The following is a 15,910-nucleotide window of genomic DNA, read 5'->3' as shown; positions in this document are numbered from 1 at the left end:
CATAATATCCTAATTTATTAACAAAAATCACGTATGTTAGGTCTCTAAATAAGATCACTCCCGTGTATATGTCTAGGTAAAACAGTATGTGGTGAATAACTTTGTTATGTCCTGTTATTTTTCATTTCGCGACACGTTACGAAGCGGCAGTGATGATATGCTAAAATACACTCGCAGATAAACGTTGAACACCTGCATACATTTTTCGTATACCCAGTTGTTTAGAGCGCCGGAACGATGCCATTGGAAACATAAATACAAACACAGAAGCGGTACGTTGATATAAAGCACTGGTGTTCACGAGGATGATAGCCATGGACACTGCTACATGAATAAACTTGAGCGGTTGGCGCCCAACTCTAGTTAACGTTAACACAATGTGATGAGTGTATCATAGGCGTACATATATGTAGTGTTTATAAAATTGGGTAGTCAAGACTGCCACTAAAGTTGAAGTTTCAAGAATGCTAGGGTCTATATGAAAAGTAGTTCTGAAACCTGGCGTAGGTCTGTAGTAGGGTACTGCTTGCCATGCAGAATTCTAGGGTTTGAATACTGCTGGGGTCCCGACACTTATTGTTAGCATCCGTCGCATGTTAAAATTTTTGTTTGCGCTCGCATGTTAAAACTAGCCATGCCTTATCTCACCGTTACTGGGTAAATATAAACTACCAATCACACGTGAGGCATACTTGTATACTTGTGGCACATACCCTCCTGCAGGTATGTGCCATAGGTCTTGTGAAGAGGGTTTATTGACATACGCGACGAGATTGTCACTAGCGTGATTTGTCATCACCAGCGAGCCACATTCATCATCTTCCCATACTAAGTTTAGTTCACCTAAAGTAAAGGGGGTGATCACGAAAGCACCGAGACGTAGTCGGCTTAATAGATAGATAGATAGATAGATAGATAGATAGATAGATAGATAGATAGATAGATAGATAGATAGATAGATAGATAGATAGATAGATAGAAAGATAGAAAGATAGATAGATAGATAGATAGATAGATAGATAGATAGATAGATAGATAGATAGATAGATAGATAGATAGATAGATAGATAGATAGATAGATAGATAGATAGATAGATAGATAGATAGATGCTCAAAGTTGCCGCCGTACGCAAAGAAATGCTTCGCTATAATAATATTCATGGAAAGAAGTTTGGCCAGAATACTCTGATTGGCAGAAGAAGTTATACCAACTCCCTTGATAGACAGTATCAGCGCATATTCAGCAAAAAAAAAATTTTTTTTGTAGCTTTGTAAGCACATCTTGAATATTTCACGGGAAAGTTTTCTGTGTTTTTTTTTTCAAAATTTGAAGAACTCTGTGAAGGAAAAAGGTTTTCATCGTTAGATTTTGGTAGAACTAAAAAATAAAACGACATATAATGAAGACGATTGCTATCTTGACAGAACATCAACTGAAACAAATGATGTTCCAAGGTGCGCAAAAGTTAATTTGCGAGTCAAGACCTCATTTTCACTTTTTCACTTATCGAGAAGCCCATAAGCAATCGGGAAAGAGGTCAGATAAGAACGAAATAGCATCGCCCCCATTTTGCGGAGTTACTGTTTGACCTGAGAACCAGGAAATTCAGTCGTCTTCTTTAGGAACCAGGCTTGCGTTCTGGGATGGGGTCATCGGGAGTCGTTATTCTCCTGGTTCACGATCAAAAGATGCTCTGTAGTGTCGCAACCATTACAAATAATCTCTTCTATGCAGCTCACTCTGCTTCTTCCTGCGCATGCTTTAATCTCACCACTTCGGCTTGCCGTTTACTACGCAACGGATGATACTGAATGCGTAGTGAAGTACTGTCTAGGAAGCCGCATACTACACATTTGTAACATTGCGATGACCACGAGCCCATGGAGTGTGGCCTCGGTGGCTAGTAGCCCACTCGAAGGCATTTTTTGTCAATCTGTGTCTGCGTGAGCACTAAGCACAAAATATATTTCTAGAGTCAATCTGAGTGAGCTCCACCTTTTCTTGCCGAGAAACGGTGCCTAATAGTCATCTTAAACACTGATATGAACCTAATAACTTACTCACTATAATACTCGAGTGCATTCAAAGATATCTGCCTGAACGCACAAGTGTTGATGTTCCACCTCTATATAATGCCGGAACTACCAGGAAGGGCTTCGATCTTCTCACCCTCAAACAGATCGTTTAGAGGTGAGAGGGTTGTGAGAAGTTATTCTTGAACATGTCAAGTGCAGCGGAAATTGCGAAATCCATCGCAACAGTTCAGTAGATTATGTAGCTCCAGCAGGTCGACAAAGCAGCATCCGAAATTGAGATGACCCGAATAGCGACTGAACAAGTTATAGCGCGAGCACTATAGATTCAACTATACGTAAAAGCAGATTGGCAAAACATACTGCGTGGATGACACCAGTCATAGAGAGATATAATTTCAGTCAAGCCACCCGTTCCCGCCTCCACGTCTATACTAGTGAATATCTAATAAAATTACAAGACTTTTTAAAGCCAGCAGAAAGAGGTTCGCAGACATAGATGGGTTAGCAGAGTTAACGCGAAACATAACCCACTGAAAACGTTCACAAAAAAAAAGAAACGCAGGAAGACTAAGAGTGTACAAAAACAAAGATCGTTTTTCCTTGCTCTGTCGTGCTGACCTTGTTGGTTAAGTACTAGGAACTAGTTAGACCTTTAAGGAACAGTGAAGAAGCTCGAAATAGCGAAAACAATCACGTTCTGTACGCCGGAACCTAATTAACTCAGAGGGAAAAAATTCTGAACAGCATATCAAAGACATCAAGAAAGAAAATGAAAACTTGTAGAAAATATGTCCGAGAAAGACTCTGTGGCTATTAACTGAGAAACATTGGCAAGGCAGACAGGCCTATGAGAAAGCAAGAGCAGAGAGCTCAGTCAGCGAACAAAGCCAAAATAAAGTTGCCTAACGAAAAAAAATAATAATAAACGAAAGAACTTGCGAACCTTATTATTTTTTTTTTGCGGTAAAATGTCTCCAGACGTCGTACGAGCAACCACGAGAGCCTAGAGTATTCATGCATGAATTAGTCACGTCTGGTGGGCTCTGCGATTTTCGGCGCTTGTGAAGAAGGCCTAATGCTAGCAACCTCGCCCCAAGAACCGTATGCTCAAGATTACACAACGAGAATCCTCGTTCGAAGAAGTGCAGAAGCCCGCCGGTCTGGGCAATAAATTCTAATTTGTAGCTGCCACGTTCTTATTTCGAAGAATGGCGGGTGGTCGCTTCCACCTTCTTATCTCACACCAATACTGCGCCAAACTACCACACGTTTACGCACGGCTACTGGCCGCACACCAGAACGTATGCAGCATAGCTAAGACCTCATGAAATGACGCGTAGTTGTAGTTAATCAAAAGACTGAATTCCGCATGATACATTTCTTGTTTTTTCGTTCAGAAGAGTGTGGGGTTGAGAAAGCAAGAGCCAATTCGAACCACTAGTTCGCGTGGAACGTGAAAACGAGTGAAGGGTCCTCCACTCCTCCACTCTTTCTAAGAAACCTTGAAGAAACTATAGAGCGCACTGCCTTGAAGACGAGAGCAAACGATGTACCAAACGTGAGCCGCGCTTTATCGATGTGTTTGGTAAAGACGGTGGCGCTGGACAGGGTTGAATGTTTCGTTATTATTTCCGAAAAGCAACATGTTTTTAATCGATTTCCTTGTATTGCTCCTCGCAATAAGTGAAGACTTAAGATAGGAGGCTAATTTAGTGCCATGTAGCGTGTTTCTTGCGATAATTTCAGTGACACAAAAACTAGCAGACATTGCACTGAATTTTCGAAGGAGTACTGTGTACTTTCGTGCTTACACAAAAATAATATGCTGCCGTGCCTATACCGTTCTTTCGAACTCTCGTTTTGCAGGTACTTCCAGACGGAGCTTCCAGACGGAGCTTCCGTGCGACCTGCGGGACGCACTCTCCAACGACTCCCTGGCCTTCGTGCACTGGTACCACACGGTTGAACGGGAGTCTCACGGTTCCGGTGGCGCGGGACCTTCTCTAGGCTACGGTTTCCGCGCGGCAGCAGCAAGCCGCGAACCCATATACACAGTGGACTTCGGGCCGGATCCGGCTGTCAGCAAGGAGGCCACCTCCAGTGGGACCGTGGGTGGTGGCACTATGGCTTCCGGCGCTACGAGCTCCGCGGGTGCACGAGGGAACAACTTGTTACAAGTAGGCACCGTTTATGGCTATTAGAAGAAAACTTGTGTCATTCAGGTGCGCGTATGGTCGTACAATTTATGTTGATCTATATTCCTGAATTTTAGGTCCCATGCAGAAAAAGTAACAGCCTACACTATATCCTAAGGAATATAGTAGAGTTACCACATTTCAAGTGCTACTTATACATTCTTGTTTGTTGACAAAGTTATTCGTTTATATCTATTCATCAGTATTTTTACTATGTATAAGAACTAACTTGGATATCATTGTTTGAAGTTAAGCGTAATAATTTTTATGTTCAGAAGGTACTATTTCAGTTTATAATATGGGATGTTTTTTTTTCTATATTCAGATGTTGTGCAGGTTGTTTTAAAAGTATAATAGTGGTTCGATCAATGCGTTTGTTCATTCGTACGTACATTTATTGAGTTATGGAATGTAATTTTACATCCTTCATAAACTACCCACATTTATAGTATTACAGGAACAATTTTTCTTTCCCCAAAAATTCTAGCTTTATTAAACCCAGAAAATTATTAGTAGAAAACAAGTGCAAGATGGCTGGGCCAAATTAATAGCCCTTTTGATGCCTCTTTTGATCATTAAGAAGAGCTTTTCCCACTAACACATGCACTGCCTACCAACTTTGCACATTATATTGCTGAACTTTGATGACCACAATGGCTTAAGTTGGCTGAATGTTCTTGTCAAATTTTGTAGCTGGTCCCGACGAAAGTTCAGAAAATGCCCGTCTTGTGCTCCATACTGTACTGTTGGCCACATCTGACAGGGTGGCGACATCTGAAATGTGCCCCCCTCCCCTCAAATCTAAGAGGTCCCCCTCCCTCCCGCAAAAAATGTTAACGCCGCTGACTTTATGCAATGTCTTTCGGCTAATTACTTCATATTTGAAGGCATGCCCGTGTGCGAATCGAAAATACGACGGGCTGAGGTCCTTTTTTGCATGCTTTGGAGACATTTTGGCTGCTAGGACGCTGTGGCGGGCTAGTTGGAAAAATATCTTATGCGGCACCTGCATCAACGCTTTTTGTATATGCATGTGTTCTTGCAGGTCAACCGTTCAGCTGGGCATGGCTGGGTGGGGCGGGCCTATTTCTCCATTATCGGCCACCCGGCCAGTCTCAAGGTGAACAGCGTACGCTTCGAGGACGCCGGTCTATACACGTGCACAGCCGTGTTCCGTGACGGTGCCCGAAGAAACTCGACGGTGCGTCTTCATGTCGTCGGTGAGTTTAACTTACGTTGTCTACGGCGGAAACTTGCAACGCAGCCATACCTTCGAACATTTGTTCAATTATTCTTGCATTCCAAATAACAACAAAATCTGTGTAGCCGCAACTAAGTAGATAATTAATAAGGTGACACTGTGGGGTGAACCCATAAGGTGCTCCTTCGTGAACTAAATAAGCTAACATTGTGAAGGAAGTCACTGTAACGCTAAATCAATTCTCTTAAGTTTCTCAATATACTGTGGTGGCCTATTAGAATTGTTTTAGAAACATTAAACGGTAAGCCGAGGAATAAATCAGGTACAATATGTACCTCTTCGATTTGGAAGTTCTGATACGGGCAGCTGAAGTCCGGATGTTGTACTTGTGTTCATGTGACACTTAGCCTTATTCTAAACAAGAGTTAATAAGTATCAACGCAATATTGCGAAGCCATGAATTTGTGAAGATAAGGGGCTGGCGCAGTGAATGCTACAACGGGGATGCTCAGGAAACGTATTGCTCATCTTAACGCTAATTAAACCAATCACAAGAAACCTTAGGCTTGGCTGTATGCTAAGTAATTAACGTAAAAAGAATAGGTTTTTGTGGGCCAATCACGGAAAACTCAATCCTTGGTGAAACTTGATAATTGTTGTCATATTCAAGCTTCTGACACATGCACAAGCATTTATTACCTTAATTTCAGGACTGTGGTATTTGTATGTGTTTGACCAGTCAGATCGGTGCATCTGACTTTCTGAATGCGTCTGCCAAATAAAGAATGCTGTGGAATCCATAACAATGTTATTGCACGCATTGGAAAGAATTTCAGACTCGTAGATTGTTTTATATTGCTATTGCGGTAACACTGTTCATCGTAAACCACACAGGACGTATCTTCACATGATGGCCTTTATCATCCTCGAAGAACCACCTTTGAAGCCACAGTTTTGCAGCAGTCTATAGTACTAGTTTGACCTCTATAGTACTAGCAGTGACCTCTATAGAGGAGGAATAAATGAGAAAGGACAGGGAGGTTAGCCAGTTCTCAGACCGGCTGGCTACCCTGTGACCTCTATAGTATTAGCGTTATGGCTATACAGCTTCCGAATTGCTCCTTTCCTGATTCCTCCACGTGAAGAAGCTTTAATTTCCCTAGATTGCTAGCTGAAAATGACTAATCAGCGTGACAGGCGCAGCCAGAAAGGGAACGTGTTGTTTATATGCAGAACAAAAGTACGCTATTTTCTCGGTGCAATGGCAAACTTAAAGAAAAATGAGAATAACCATCACGTGTTTTATACCATCTTCACAAAAAGAAATAACTTTCCAATATATAAGTGTGCTCATGTTTTGGCAGCTGAAAGAAATAATGCTCCTGTCTGCGAATGAGCATGCTTCGTCTTATACGGGTGTCACACGGGCACTTTTAATCGCGGTGATTGTCGGTCCGGATTAACAACGATCCAGATTACTTGCTGCTACACGGTCACTTTTAATCACGATCAGGCGTGATTGGGATCAAGACTATCCCAATCCGCGCATCACGATCTACCTCAGAGATCACGAATTCACTGCTTTCTGCACCCCCTAGTTGAGCTTGTTGAAAGCACAATAAACAAGAAAATTGAGCATAGTTCAATAAAAACGCTTTAAAACAGCTAGATGTTTATCAAAAAATCAAATAGTAAACAGTCTAACTTGAAACAATATCTAAAGTATTGCATATTTTAGGATTCGCATCGGCCACATGTAGTTACGGGAGAATCAGACGGCAAGCAGATGAAAAGCAGTTGACCGTTGCCTTCAGCGCTTAGTTTTACTCTCCCTCCGTCGGAGCTGTTGGAGCACCTCGAAGCAAACTGATTATGAGTGTCGCAAGTCTTTCGAATACGTCACAACGTACGCGCACTCCGTGGTCGAATGAAGAGATCTTTACAATAGTTTACCGCTAGCAGGAGCGACTAGAACAGACTTGAGGCGCCGGAAGTGAAGCACTGGCGTGTACAACGAGATTCGCGCTTCGCTGTGACTTCACGGCTACGAGTGGGGGCCATCAGAAATAAAAGTGAATATTAAGAATCTCACAAAGTACCGGTAAGTGCTAGGAAAATTTTATCGAGTGATAGATTTATGAAATTACTATCGTAGTGGCATGCAAAGTTTTTGACGTTTGAGCGGTTATTGCACGAATAACATTGCCGATAAAGGGCTCTCTAGATATACCGTACGTCGAGTTTTGTCAGTGGCACATTTTACGGCACACAAATGTCACATGGGGCATTTCATGTCACCAATGGTTTAGCCGGAATAATTTGGGCCATGTAGCAGCGGTCATAAAGTTGATCGCAATCAAAAGAACTGATCCGGATAACCTGATCGCGAGTAAATGTGCCAGTGTGACACCGGTATTACATATCAGTTGTCCGCACTATGCGAGAGGCTGACGCCTGTATAGGTACCACTTCTCCCTCAATGATCTTGTTCAACGTTCCGTAGAAGTTCCAATCCATTGCTGATACGAACACAACTGAGGAGTAGATAAGAAAAAAAACAAATACCCCGCCGTGGTGGTCTAGTGGCTAAGGAACTCGGCTGCTGACCCGCAAGTCGCGGGATCGAATCTCGGCTGCGGCGGCTGCATTTCCGATGGAGGCGGAAATATTGTATACGCCCGTGCGCTCGGATTTGGGTGCACATTGAAGAACCCCAAGTGGTTGAAATTTCTGGAGCCCTCCACTACGGAGTCTCTCATAATCATATGGTGGTTTTGAGACGTTAAACCTAACATATCATAAGAAAAAGAAAATTCTGCATGAACACCCGGAGCACAGAACAAAGCATGTGGTGAAGTTATTAATTTTAATAATCGATTGCTTGTAGAGCAAAATTATTATCAACCAGCTAATAGCCATGCAAATAACGCTACATCGCACAACCAAGTTTCATTCCTTCACCAGCATAAAATTATCAAACACGTCCTAATGAAAGACCCCAAAAATAATGATAACCTAGAGTTATTTAACGTGCAGATAAAGTTAAGCACACGGGAAGTTAGCGTTTCGCCTTCGGAAATGTCTGCATCTAACCTGCGACTTAAAAACCAGCAGCAAAGCACCACAATCACTATGCCACTGCGGTGACCAAATCTGAGTTTGACACAAAGTAGGTGTAAATATTTTGTACAATATTTCTTTTTACTGACTCGTACGTGTTCCTGATGATCAAACAAGAATTCAAACACACTCGGTAGTCTTTATGAATGGCTGAAACAAAGCAAATCAAGCAAACTAAGAGCTTTCTTCATTCAAGAAGCGACTAGACATGCTACAGTACACGTTATTCATAGTTAGACTACCTGCAGGAAGTTACTATCCACTAAAAAAGGAGTGGCGTGTACCAGAGAGAGTGCCCGTTATTTAACATAAAGTACGATGTGAGCCTTTAAGCTGCGGTAACTTTAGAAACACACATTTTCTTCTGATGCGTGTGAAGTTGCGTGCCCATAACAAAAACGTGTTTGTAGTGCCCATCTTTTTTGCAGTTTTATCTGCTTTCTAATAAAAAAAAAAGGGTAGACTACAAAACCGGGGACTACGAAGAAAACCTCCTGCAGCACGACTTCCATTACGATTCCCGACAGACCAACTCGTGGCGCGCTTCAACTGTGAATCCATGCCAATCGGACGTATAGTGTGCCTCCAACGGTGTTGTGTGGACGACGGGCCTATTAGAAGCCAAAAGCGTCGCTTTCAAAATGCCTTATCTAAATGCATGTGTGTTCTTTACACTGTGACTCCTGAGTCACAATGTGATTGCTTTCACGCTTTTTTATAAAAATATCATGCGTGTTCTCCCGTTTATGAGCGTAGTATCAAGGAATACTAGCCACAGTTGCTCAGCCGATATGGCATTGAGCTGCAGGTGACACTGGCATGGCATCAACACCGGCAGTATAAGTCACATTCTGATGTAGGCACTACGTGTGAAAGTGATTTAGAGCCATATACTTGGCGTCAAGAAACTCGCAAGAACATTACTATTTAGTATTGCGCATCAGCTGAGAGATACCTGATACCACACTTTGAAAACTTTATGCATCTATCATTAGCGTATGAATGACACGTGTCTTCATGTGCTAAGAACATGAGTGCCAGTTCTGATAATTATCTAGAATTTCAGTCCGGTCTAACTGAACAGCAATGTTTTAAAGCTGTTTTTGTCAGTGTGTCCATTTCGAACACCTTTATTTTTCTTTGTCTTTTGTTTTCTTACATGATCGTCCCAAATTTTCCAAGGCCGAGCTTGCGGTATCAACAGGATACGCGCACCCACCCAATCTTTCTGTTTTTTGCCTTGCAATCTCCATCCCTCTTTCTCGCATAATTTGTAGCACAATAATTTTATATGCCAATGTTTAACCAAATATAACGCAAAGGTGGGAGCATGACCAGAAATATGTATACACAGGTAATAGAATGCACAAATTTTAGATTAAGTTCAACTGCTTTATTGAAAGGCATGAAGTTTCAAAATACCGATGTATTATTGCGTTGCTCAGCACGAGTACGCATGGTTATGTTGCTGTTATGATGAAAACCTCTCTGGAAACGTTGCTCAGCACGAGTAAAAAAAAAATGTGTGCATAGGCAAAAAGGTCTTGTTCTTGCTGAAAATGCAATGCAAGCTGTGCCTCCCATCGCCTAACTATACGAACACTTTGTTCAGTTTTATAGATGTTCTGCTTTAACACCCTTTGCTTGCACATAATTGCCTATTACAGCACACATGACACTGTGCACTTCTTCGCACGTGGCTCACTCAAAGGCAAACGCATTTCGCATGTGCACCGGAAAAAAGAAATCGGAAGTACCTAATTAGCCCCACAATATGCCGGCTGTGGCGATTACGTCGGCATGAGAGGTATCACTACGGCGAAACAACCCGCCCTGCATGTACAATCGATACAAAAACCATTACGAATGGCGGTAATGCGTAATAGAGGCAGGAAGAGGAGGGGGACTGCAGGAGTTGGTAATTTGCATGCATCGTGGTTAATCGTAACGGTATGCCTCACGTTATTTACTGGTTCTTAATTTTACAGTTACTTTTCCATAAATTTTGAGTGAGCGTGGGTGCTGCGCTTATACCAACGTATAGCCGTAACTATCATGCTGCAGTAACCGACGTACTTTATTGAAAGCAATCATGGCTTACAGTTAGCATTTTACCGATGGTGCTACTAACTTGAAAATAACGTAAAAAAGGAAGAAATAGGTACCTCTATACGTCAACAATGTTTGACCACAAAAAAAGCTAGTAGCATTAAAAAAAAGAAAATGTCGTCCATTCATTAAGAAGTGGTGCGTTTTGTAATACCAGCAAAGTAAACAATTTTGCCCGCAAGGCATCCAGGTAATAAAGCGTCGCTATACTACCTTAGTGGTTCTCCTAAAAGACACAGGTTTCATGCGCCACGGAAGAAGCGCCGTGTATCTGTTATAATGATGAATACAATGCATGCTGTTTTGTTCTCTCCTTCAATTTTGCAATGCGCAATGTACTAGCGCTAGCACTATAGTATTGGTGACCAATGAAGCGTGCTTACCACAAAATATTCTGAAAGAAGCGAAGTGAAGAATTTTCCGATGACCCAGAATTCAAAGGTAACAGTAGGCTTCACATAATAAGAAACATACATGTGCAATCAAAATTGCCGCTATACAGCCTAATTGCACAGGCTGTCTAAGTGTAAGCCATTTTCGAGCTACCTAGTGAAGTTTCAAGCCAGTTCTTTATTAATACTCATTGCTATGAATCCATGAACTAATATGACACGCCTATCATATCTATTAAAACTTCCGGATAAGCATGCACACATTTAGCGTGGCGTTAAGTATATCCCAAGAGTATATGAAAATTTGAAATTTACTGATTTTCCTCCCATTTTATCGCCTGCTGTATCTCACGCAAGTATATCTCATTTTACGTATCTCAATTTTTGAGGTCAGAGCATTGTTTTCTCTCTGTTATTTTTTTATTCATCCTTTTCCTTCCACTTCATTAAATCAAGAAGGGCGTTTCAACCTTGTATTAGGCGTAGAATAATATTGTGTCTTGTGAACTGACCAAGCCGTAACAATTGAAACTAAATGCGATAACGTCATTCGCTGAACAAACAAAAGGAATCGCTGCATATAATACCTAAACGTCGTGATGGTAAGACAATCCATGTTAGTTTTTTTAACTACTTGATTTACTTACAACCTTTCATGGTACTTTTCTCTGAATATTTTATTAACGTAGAATCTGTTACGTTTCGTTTTCTGCTGCTAACTTTCTTGTTTTCCAGTCTCACACTTCTTTACCAAGAGGCAAAATATCGTTTTTTTTTTTGCCCATTTGAGCCACTCAGACACAGCACCTTAGGTGACTCTCATATACTCAACCATCGGGTAGCACCAAGGACGTTTAAAGAAAAACTGCTGGAGTAGAAGCTCCCGGATTTCCTTGCCAGCTGATTAGATTGGATAAACTTTTATTTGGTCCTCCAAAACATATATCACTGTGTTGCGGGCAGCTGTCAACCCAGCTTTTGCTATTGCCAAGACGGCGGAAGCATATTCTTTTCTGGTAGAACCTACTTAGATATCAAGTGGCTTTGATAAGTTATTGTAAATGCTACGTTACTTCTATATCAAAAGATAGTTGTTCCCGACGAAATAACACGCAGAAATGACTATGGGAGAATGAATCTCCAATGAACTTTTCCTCCAGTCAGAGGCTTACCAAAGAGAACTAGTAACACTATGATGCACTTGGAGCACTATGTGACCCAAAAAAATACGTCCACTGTATAGAGATTCTATGCACCAATATGACCAGCCGACTTCTCATCAATGGCTTGGAAACAAGATTTCCAGTGACAAGAGGTTTTTGCCATGTGTGCTAAATCGCACCGTTGCTTTTGTTCCTTCCATAAATCCTCTCCTTAGGAAAGTGGCAAAGTGCCCTAATATTCAGGGATTTCCAATGACAGATCTGGGGTCAGTCAGCATCACCGCTTATGCTGATGATATCTCTGTGTTCGTGCGAAATCAAGCCAGTTACCGCGCTTTCTTAGAGTTGTTTGAACAGTATGCCAGTTTGTCGGGTGCTTTCCTGAATGTGGAGAAAAGCAAAGCCCTTCGTTTCGGTAGCTTCCACGCCTCTTTGCCGGGCGGTACTCAATACGTGGATGCCGTTAAAGTCCTCGGGGTATGCTTTTAAGACGGGGAGGTGGCCAAAACAAATTGGGAGCACGCCGTACATTGAGCCACGCAGGTCTTCGCGTATGCCGCTAACTTCAATTTGTCACTTGATGGTGGTGAAAACCAAAGCATGCGCATATGCTTCTTGAGTCAGGCACATTGCACTCATACCCAAATGTTTTGCGGGCCGCCTTACGTCGTTGGTTGGAGCTTTCCCATGGAACGCGAAGACACCAAAATTTCAACAAAAGTCCCTGAAGCTCTCAAAAAGGTGTGGAGGACTTAGTCTGCCAAATGTTGCGACATTCACAAAGGCACTTACAGCTAAAACAGTTCAAAAATTGTTTCCGGACAGTGACTATCCTGGTCGTAGCTTATTGCCATACTGGACCGGATCTCTTGGAGCCGCATTCACGTCGAAAAGGTACCGGGGGCCTCAAGCAGAACACCCGCATGCTTTTCATAAAGCAGCAGAGGGCCTCAAGCGTTCGGTTGACGGTGATGCCGCCGAAGAATACTTTGCAAAGCTCGCACCCGCTCGCATTAGCGAAATGTTAATCAGTCGCTCGATTACTGACGAGGAAAAACAGAGATGGAGGCCCAGCAAGTGGAAGAAATGGCGGAAGAACCGCGTACCAGAAATAGTTAGAGAATTTGATTGGCTGCGGCGATGGGACGCGTTACCCACTCGTCAGAGACTGTTAAAGTGGGGCGTCATTCCCAATGACCACTGCCCCAACTGCAGGAAAAGAGAAACGATCCGCCACACGATGTTTGAATGCGTAGCGGCCAAAGGCGTGTGGCACGTCGTGCGTCGTCTATTCGGAATGTCAGTGCCTTCGGGTGGAGAGCGCAGAAGGGGCTTATTCGAACAACTTCTACTTTACATCACGATGTTCGTCGTGTGGCGTCGGCTCTGTATAGCCGAAGAATGCCGATGACTCCAACGAGCTACATACCCAGCGTTACGGAAGATTAGAATGATCATGGTTCGGTACCTTACCGAACAGATTGAAACGCGGGGTGAAGAAGCCTTCATCAGAAGATGGCATACACGTTTTTTTTGATTTCGGAATGGGAATAGTTATTTCTTTTACTGCCGTTTTAATTCACAAAAAAAAAAACAGTGCTTCTCGTCGCACCTATATTATGTGAATATGTTCAAACTTAGTGCATTTTGCGTTTCATTTTCTCTTTGTTTTTTTAGTGATTCGTGTTCCGTTAGAATATTGAAGTGCTGTGCGTTACATCAAGTCTATGTTCTCTTGTTTGTAGATGCCACAGAAGTGATTTTGTTACATAAGACAGTCGTACTAACCTGAATTGCTCTTACCAGTTTGCAATAAACTTCCCTGTCTTAATCTTGCATCTCGTCGGACATAATATGTGATTCTATTCCAACTTCGTGCTTTTTGTGTTTCCTTTTCTCCTTGTTTCCTTGAGTGATTCGTAATCTGTAAGAATATTGAAGTGATGTGTATTACATCGTGACTATGTTTTCTGGTTTGTACGCGCCACTGAAGTGGTTTTGTTACTCCAGACAGCTGTACTCACTTGAAGTGTTGTTACAAGTTTGAAATAAACTTCTCTGTCTTAATAGCTTTATCATGCCCCTAGTAAGATGGCCGCTGCAGCCGACATCTTGCCACGGCTCTGATTCTGGCCAATTATTTCCACTCCAGCATTTTTAAGCCTGCTTGGGTAGCACTGGTAAATCAACTGGTGAGAAAATGAAGCAATATTTTAATGCTGCTTGCCTAAACGTGTACATGTGTGTGAGGGGAGGGAGGGAGGGTGTAGGCCTACTTCCTAAGCTAGTCACCTAAAAGGGGAAACAAAGTCCGCTCTCCATACATTGGTTTAATAGAAAAGAGACACACTGAGAGCCCGCTTCGTCCCCCTCCCCATTTCTTAGGAAAACACTGCGTGTGCTTCTGGCTGGTCGAATCTGTGGAGAGCTGCAGGAATTTTTCAGTGATTGTCCTGTGTACCGAAACGATAGCGATTGCCTCAATATCCTTCGGCTGCAGTGAGAGTGTTTGGTAGTACTTAGACTCCTGTTTGAACGCGTTCTTGTATTTACAAAGCTCCACCCGAGCCTCCAGCAATACGAGACGGTGAAGGAAATGAACTCCGAGGCACCATCGGTCATTTCAACGAAGGCAGCACGCTGGCATTGGTGTGCGTGGTCTATGGTGGTAAGTTTTACTCTTCAAATTTTCAACACGTCTAGCGGTTCCATTTCGGTAAATGGAAGGACACTCATCCAGTACAGAAAAAGAAATTCAACAGATCATGGTTGCTATTGCAAAAAGAAATAGCCTTACGGTTTGATGTTGAACTAGCATACAGTCAAATGCCTCCTCACACAAAACTCACCTAATATTCAAAGTTTAATGCGTCAGTGTTAAAGCACAGTCTGTCGAAAGTGTTGGTCTATCTGTGAACGTTGTTGTGAGTGATTTCATACCGTTTCTGTGAGTTAAACAGCAGTTATTTCAAAAGTGATACGACGATACAATACCACAAACCATGATTCAGAAATATTTCAAATTTCCCGTACATTTTGCTCTTTTTAAAAACAATAGAATAAAAGAAACACTGAGTGATTGTCAGTGATAAATGCGTGCGGCAGGTTAAAACAGCTGCGCTATTTACGATATTTTCGTGTCAAATGCTTGATCGCGTTTGCCATTCTGCAGTGAACCATTCGAGGGCCGCTGAAGGGTATTTTAATTATTCACGTTGAGCAGGCAGATTCAGCAGCCTCTCCTAACTCTTATGTAGTATCTGGTTCTAAAACCCTCTTGTAAAGACCTAATGGCACAAAGTAAAGGAAGCAGCTTATGGTAAGAACACCTCTGGTTGTACCTCGTGTTTAAGGTGGTCCACAATCTCAAGAACGTGGCTACTTGGCGCAACGTGCCTGTGGCGTTTCTTCGTCGCGCAAGTTGGCAGGCCTGTGTTCACCCATTTCTAAACAATCAAGGCTCTCCCTGTGTAAAAATGAACACGCTTTGTCATAAGTAAACCGGCAGGCTGGTGGAGTAGGAAATGCAACTCAAAACAGTCGTGTTTGTGTCAGGCAGGGTTCGGGAACTTCACTGTAAGGGAGCATGAACTTTCAATGCAAAACAATTTATCGGTAAATTTTCATGCGCATTGTAATCATTGCTCGTGTGAGGCAATCTTTCTTAGTGTTTTTAATCTTGCCGAAAGCTCA

The 15,910-nt window shown here is 42.4% G+C and overlaps 1 protein-coding gene across 1 annotated transcript in view; it reads left to right on the top strand.

The window, feature by feature from the left end:
• Nucleotides 1-15,613, top strand: part of LOC142765785 (uncharacterized) — a 116,531-nt gene extending 100,918 nt beyond the window's left edge. The window contains exons 2-4 of the mRNA XM_075867471.1: nt 3,904-4,214; nt 5,278-5,452; nt 14,775-15,613. Coding sequence (XP_075723586.1) covers nt 3,904-4,214; nt 5,278-5,452; nt 14,775-14,920 — 632 coding nt within the window. The 3' untranslated portion in view covers nt 14,921-15,613. The remainder of the gene's footprint in view (nt 1-3,903; nt 4,215-5,277; nt 5,453-14,774) is intronic.
• The last annotated feature ends 297 nt before the right edge of the window (nt 15,614-15,910 follow it).

The sequence above is a fragment of the Rhipicephalus microplus genome, chromosome 1 (assembly GCF_043290135.1).
Source record: "Rhipicephalus microplus isolate Deutch F79 chromosome 1, USDA_Rmic, whole genome shotgun sequence".
Taxonomy (NCBI): Eukaryota; Metazoa; Arthropoda; class Arachnida; order Ixodida; family Ixodidae; genus Rhipicephalus; species Rhipicephalus microplus.
Note: the sequence above shows the minus strand (reverse complement) of the source record. Positions and strands in the feature narration are given on the sequence as shown.